General features: G+C 50.9%; 1 protein-coding gene across 1 annotated transcript in view; it reads right to left on the minus strand.

The window, feature by feature from the left end:
* The window catches only part of BOC (BOC cell adhesion associated, oncogene regulated), a 24,435-nt gene that overhangs the window by 7,161 nt on the left and 12,069 nt on the right, over positions 1 to 5,205 (minus strand). The window contains exons 7-9 of the mRNA XM_009879925.1: positions 4,652 to 4,932; positions 1,708 to 1,867; positions 694 to 804 (exon numbers count right to left, since the gene is read on the minus strand). Coding sequence (XP_009878227.1) covers positions 694 to 804; positions 1,708 to 1,867; positions 4,652 to 4,932 — 552 coding nt within the window. The remainder of the gene's footprint in view (positions 1 to 693; positions 805 to 1,707; positions 1,868 to 4,651; positions 4,933 to 5,205) is intronic.

Genomic DNA, 5,205 nt, shown 5'->3' on the forward strand with positions numbered 1-5,205 from the left:
GAAAGAGATTAACTGAGCTGCGGAGATGAAAGGAAAAGGCAACGCATGAATGAGTGTGGGGGATTGAAGGAGGGGAATTTCACAGAAAGAATGACCGAAAGAGAGAATTTCACAGAAAGGATAATGGCACTGGTGAATAATAGTAATGGCAGACACAAGGTGGGAAACAATGAATTGGACTAACTAGAAAGGAACTGATGTTTTTCCATGGAGCACCCTGCACCCTTAGAATGGGCACTAACCGCCACCTTGTCAGGGCTTGGCTGAGACAGGAGGATGCCAGGACCTGCAGAGACTTGGTTCCCCTTTCTCCCTCGCGTTCTCCCAGCACCCACTGATGCACAGCAGCTTGTTGGTCCTGTGCTCCGCACACTCACAGACTCCACAAAAGGGCTTTCTGAACCCTCCATGTGAAACTCGGCAAGAGAAAGAGAGTTTCTGACAGGTCCTTGCATTAACGGTGGGGACAGGCAGTGGAAACAGCCTGATTCTCCTAAGACTGACTGCCTGCCAAGTCTGGTAGCAGGGGTGTCCGAGAAGGACCTCTCCTTGTCGGGGTGTTCCCATAGAGCTTTGAACAGTCTTGCTTTACCCAGTGGAGACTTCAACCCCAGCACAGCCTGGCCACTGCCACCCACAAAAGATTCAGCACCTCTCGCCCTCCCTCCTTGCCCAGTTCAGACAGGGCCTTACGGGAGAGACGGCTGTTGTCAGACTGGTTACTGCTCTGAGTGCTTGTGCCTGGGTCGTCCCTCTGGATTTGCTGCTCTTTGCTGGCAACAATCTCTGGTTTTGGGCGTCGGCCTGTGCAGAAGGGAGAGGAGGCATTAGTGACACGGAGATACAGCTCAGAGTTAATTTTTGCTGTGATGAACAGAGAAAATATTCCCAGCCACGATGCCGAGCTAAGTTCTCTCTGGACCCAAACGGCCCTACGGGTTCAAAGCACTCAACCCGCAGGCAGGAACTAAACCTAAAGGTGCAAGTTTGTTAAACTGTTAATAGGTTCCCCTCGTATTTAATTTTATAAAACTTTTAATTGGTTTTCTTGAAATGTTGCTAGATTTCTGCCTGAGAAAGTAGTAATTAGCACAAGACGGGGGCCTGAGGGGAGATGTGAGCAAGCCCACCACCATGGGGAAGGTTGGTACGAAGGGAATGCCATTCCCCACACCTGCTGGAGACAAGAAAAGCAGCCAGGGGACAGGGGGGCTTAGTGGAGACATTTGGAACATCCTTTTAGTGGCAAAGACAGCTCGGCACCAAGCAGACTGTCTGGGAAGGCTTAGACTTTCCTTTAGTGCAGGACAAGGTTTTAAAAACAGATTAAACAAACACCTGTTGGGAACAACCCCCACAGGCTGATCCTGTCTCCAGGCAGAGGATGGATTAAACGACCTCTTGACATCCCTGCCAGACACATTTTCTATGGTTCTGCAGGTGTCCAACTGAGATACCGAGGGAAGAAGGGGCTTACTCCAACCCAGGCAGAGGGGAACACCTGATTTCCCCCATCCCATTTCAATCCCACACTACACTTTCCCTTCTGACGGAGTCACTCTAAGCTGAGGGCAGATGGGTTTCCAGAGCAGAAACAGCTCCTCTGTCCTAAGGCTGGTGCCTGTGCCTCAGGACTGGGGAGGGATGTCTCAGGGGGGCCCTCCCCTGACTCAAAGCAAAACACCCAGGGAAAGGTTTGACCTTTACCAGTCCGGAAGGTCACCATGGCCGTCTGTCCCTCGCCGGCACAGTTGTGAGCAGCCATCTCCACCTCGTAGAGGCTCCCAGGGTCCAGCCTGGTGAGGGTCAAGCGGTGCTGCGAGGCTGGGACATCCCTCACTGCCCAGCTGTCCGAGGTGTTGGTGACCTGCTGAGAGACCAACGCAGGCGTTGCAAAGCTGGGGGCAGGCTGGGCTTCTTGCCTGCACCGAGCTCAGAAACTTTCATGACAGGTTGTGTGTCAACCAGGGCTAACTTCCCTGTCTGGAGGCCGGTTCCCTGCCTGCAAAGGAGGGAGATGTTCCCAGCCTGACTTTGCAAAGCTGAAGGGTTCAGGTATGAGCAGGACAAGTCTCCGATCACTAGGGTGTTTTCTTGACCCCAGAGGTTCACTCAGTTCTGTCCGCTGGTCCCCTCTGATACCACCGCCCCTCAACATGCATAAAGCTCTGGTGCAAGCATGCCCACCAAAGGCAGCATTAGCCAGAGGCTCAAGCTGCTTCAGGAGCCAAGTCTCTCCTGCAGCCCAGCTGCTAAGCTGCTCATTTAGATGCTCGCCATTTCCATGGGACGAGGTACCTGAACACCACTTTGCTCATCTGAACCTAAATAATTTGACTAACAGCTTTTTATCCAGTCTCATCCAGCCTCACCACTGGTACTTTCTGGCTGAAATGAGCAAGCGCAACGTTTGAGCACAAGGTTCTGCAGGGAAGAGACCCTGTATGGCTGTGGCCCCCAGAAAGCCTTGGAAACACAGTTTGTTTTTCGGTGATGCCCCAGTGTCCCACATGGAGGGGGAGGGAAGGTGGGACCTTCCTCCTTCTCCCCAGCTGCAAGGATAATATTTTTGCAGGCAAACAGGCAGGACACTGAAGTGACCCGGTGCCGAAAGGAGCATTAGCAATGCAGGCAATGCAACAAAACGGAAATGCCAAGACTCTGCCGTATCATTCATCTTCTCCCAGCGCTTGACACTGACTGATTAATGCCTGCCTCGTTTTATTTTTATTCCCAAGCCCGCCGAGTTGTGAGGCCAGGGAGGGGAGCCCTAAAGACTGCTAATATCCAGGAAAGAAAAAGAGAAATTCTTAAGAAACAAAGATATCGGCTGCGTGACATCTGACTGCTTGCAGGCTGCTGAGATTTTAGGGGCAGCGTAAGAGCAAGGCAAAAAAAAAAAAAAAAGAGACAACCGCAGATCTTTTCCAGAGGAGAAGCAGACCCTTGCCCAGTACAAATGTAAGCCTACTGTCAGTAGGTTTTACTTTCCTTATAGTCATCTTTCACACAAAGAGCCCTTTCTTTTGTTGCTGAATTGATTCCTTCCCTCTCTGCACACACGCTTTTCCAGTCAGAGATGTCAAAACTAGATCATTATATAACTTGATCCTAAGGATCTCTGATAGAAAGAGATTCTTTCTAAACAAGTTTAAGGGTTATTGGGACTAATTCCTTCCCACACAATCCTTAAGCATCCCAAGAAAGAGTCTCCAGCTGAGAATTTGGACTATACTGAAAACATATTACTACAAACTGCAGTGACCCATGGTGACCTCCACTGCCCTACAGCCCCTTCCAGGTGAAGTGCTGAAAAACAAATAAAATATGGCCAAACTCAAGTCTGCAAGTTAAGATCGCATGCAGAATTGGTAGTTACATGATACACCATCGGGGGACAAATCTCTTCTTGGCAGACAACCAGAGCCAATAGTCTGGTGAGGCCTTTGGCATCTTTTGTTTATTTTTATTTAAGCTTGCCCCATTGTGTTCTTGTGTTGGCATCTTCTGCCATTGTTTAAAGGGCTCTTTAAAGAGATGGGTTAGCTGAAACCCTCAGCTTAAGTTTTCAGAAAGAAATCAAGGATGTGTAGGGATTAGAACAGCCTCCCATTATACCATATTTTCACAAAATCAAACAATTCCAGGAAAACAGATACATATATTCACATATAATTGAAAACGGTGCCTTGCAGTGGCTGGGAATTCAAAACACGCCAGATCTGGAACATACTCAAACCCCAAAGCAAAACCTGCCTCTCTACTGCAAATCCCTGCTATCCAAAGGAAATACAAGCAGCAAAGAGATAAATTCAAGCCCCTTTTTTCCCACTTATCTGCAGCAAAATGGGAAGAGATGCTCTACACCTCAAAAGCAGAATTTTTACCTCAACAATATTTTGCTGCTCAAAGAAACTGCTGGGCTACAGCTCTGCCTGCCCTCTGCCCACGGTGCTGAGAAGCACTGCAGAGGGCAGGAGCCCTTGGGCTCAAGCAGGGCTTGGCACTGTGTGCTCATGCTGTGTGGCCAGCCAAGAGACACGCTCAACAGTGCACTGCCTTTCAGCTTCCAGAGCAAAACCAGTGGTTAAGGACCTTCCCAGAGGATCTAGCATGCCTGTGACGGCTCTCTGCTGGCTCTTCACAGTCACTGAGCATGGGTGCTTCAGTGCTGCTGAGCAGGGCAGGTACGTGCAGCAGGGAGCGGCTGCTGCTCCATGTCCTGCAGCTCAAGCCTTTCAAGGCAGAGGTGTCCCCAAGGCTTGTGCCAAGACAAAAGCATTAGAGAGCAAGTCACTGTGCAATCTGCCCTTGGGACTTCCTACATGTGTAAGCACACAACTGGGAAGTGGAAGCTCTTCAGACTGGAAATACACATGTGCGCCTATGCCCTCTGCGTACTTTGGCAGACGGGTCACTATGGGCTCTTCTTGGACAGCTTGACAAACCTCTTCTTGCAGCCTGTACTCATCACACTTCAACAGGCTGAGGCTGCAGCCGAGGAGGTTCCAGCAACCAGCACCTCCAGGGAGTGATGGGTGCCTGTGCCCCAACGCACCTGCTCAGGAGGTGTGAAAACGTGCAGAGAGGCCACCAGCCTGCCTATGGAATGGTGCAGAGGGAAGATGAGAGCAGGGCGGAACAGCAATACCTTGCGATGCTTCACCACATAATAGAGGATGGGGGCTCTGCTGTCAGGACGGGGTCTCCACACCAGATCGTAGCTGTCTGTCTTGGATGTCCGGGGAGAACTGAGGATGATGGGGGCCTCGGCTGGAGACACCAACTCCCTGTTGGTTGCACACTGCAGAGATGCTGCCAGGGGGGTCGTCCCAGGCTTTGGCAGTCCAGCTTTATCCAGGGGCAGCTTTAAGGCACTGTCCCTGGAAGGTGGTGTTGGAGGCTGAGCCGAGCTCAGCTGGACATCTCGCCCAGGGTTGAGCGTAGCTCCTGAAATACAAGGTGTCGAGGCAGGGTAAATGCCCGTCCCAGTCTGTGGTGATTGCAGAGCTATGAGACCCTTAAACTTCTCAGAAGACCAGCACTATACACCTATTGCAGCACAGGCACCTTAGAGGTATCAAGTCCCAGGCGATGCTGCCTGCTGTACCACTCAGAAAGGTGTTGGCAACAATCTCTCCTTCTCCTGCTATAAGCCTAACACTGGGGCCTCTCTGAGAACAGGTCTTGGCCACATGGGGCCTT

This window comes from Charadrius vociferus, unplaced genomic scaffold (assembly GCF_000708025.1).
Source record: "Charadrius vociferus isolate BGI_N301 unplaced genomic scaffold, ASM70802v2 scaffold162, whole genome shotgun sequence".
NCBI classification, from domain to species: Eukaryota; Metazoa; Chordata; class Aves; order Charadriiformes; family Charadriidae; genus Charadrius; species Charadrius vociferus.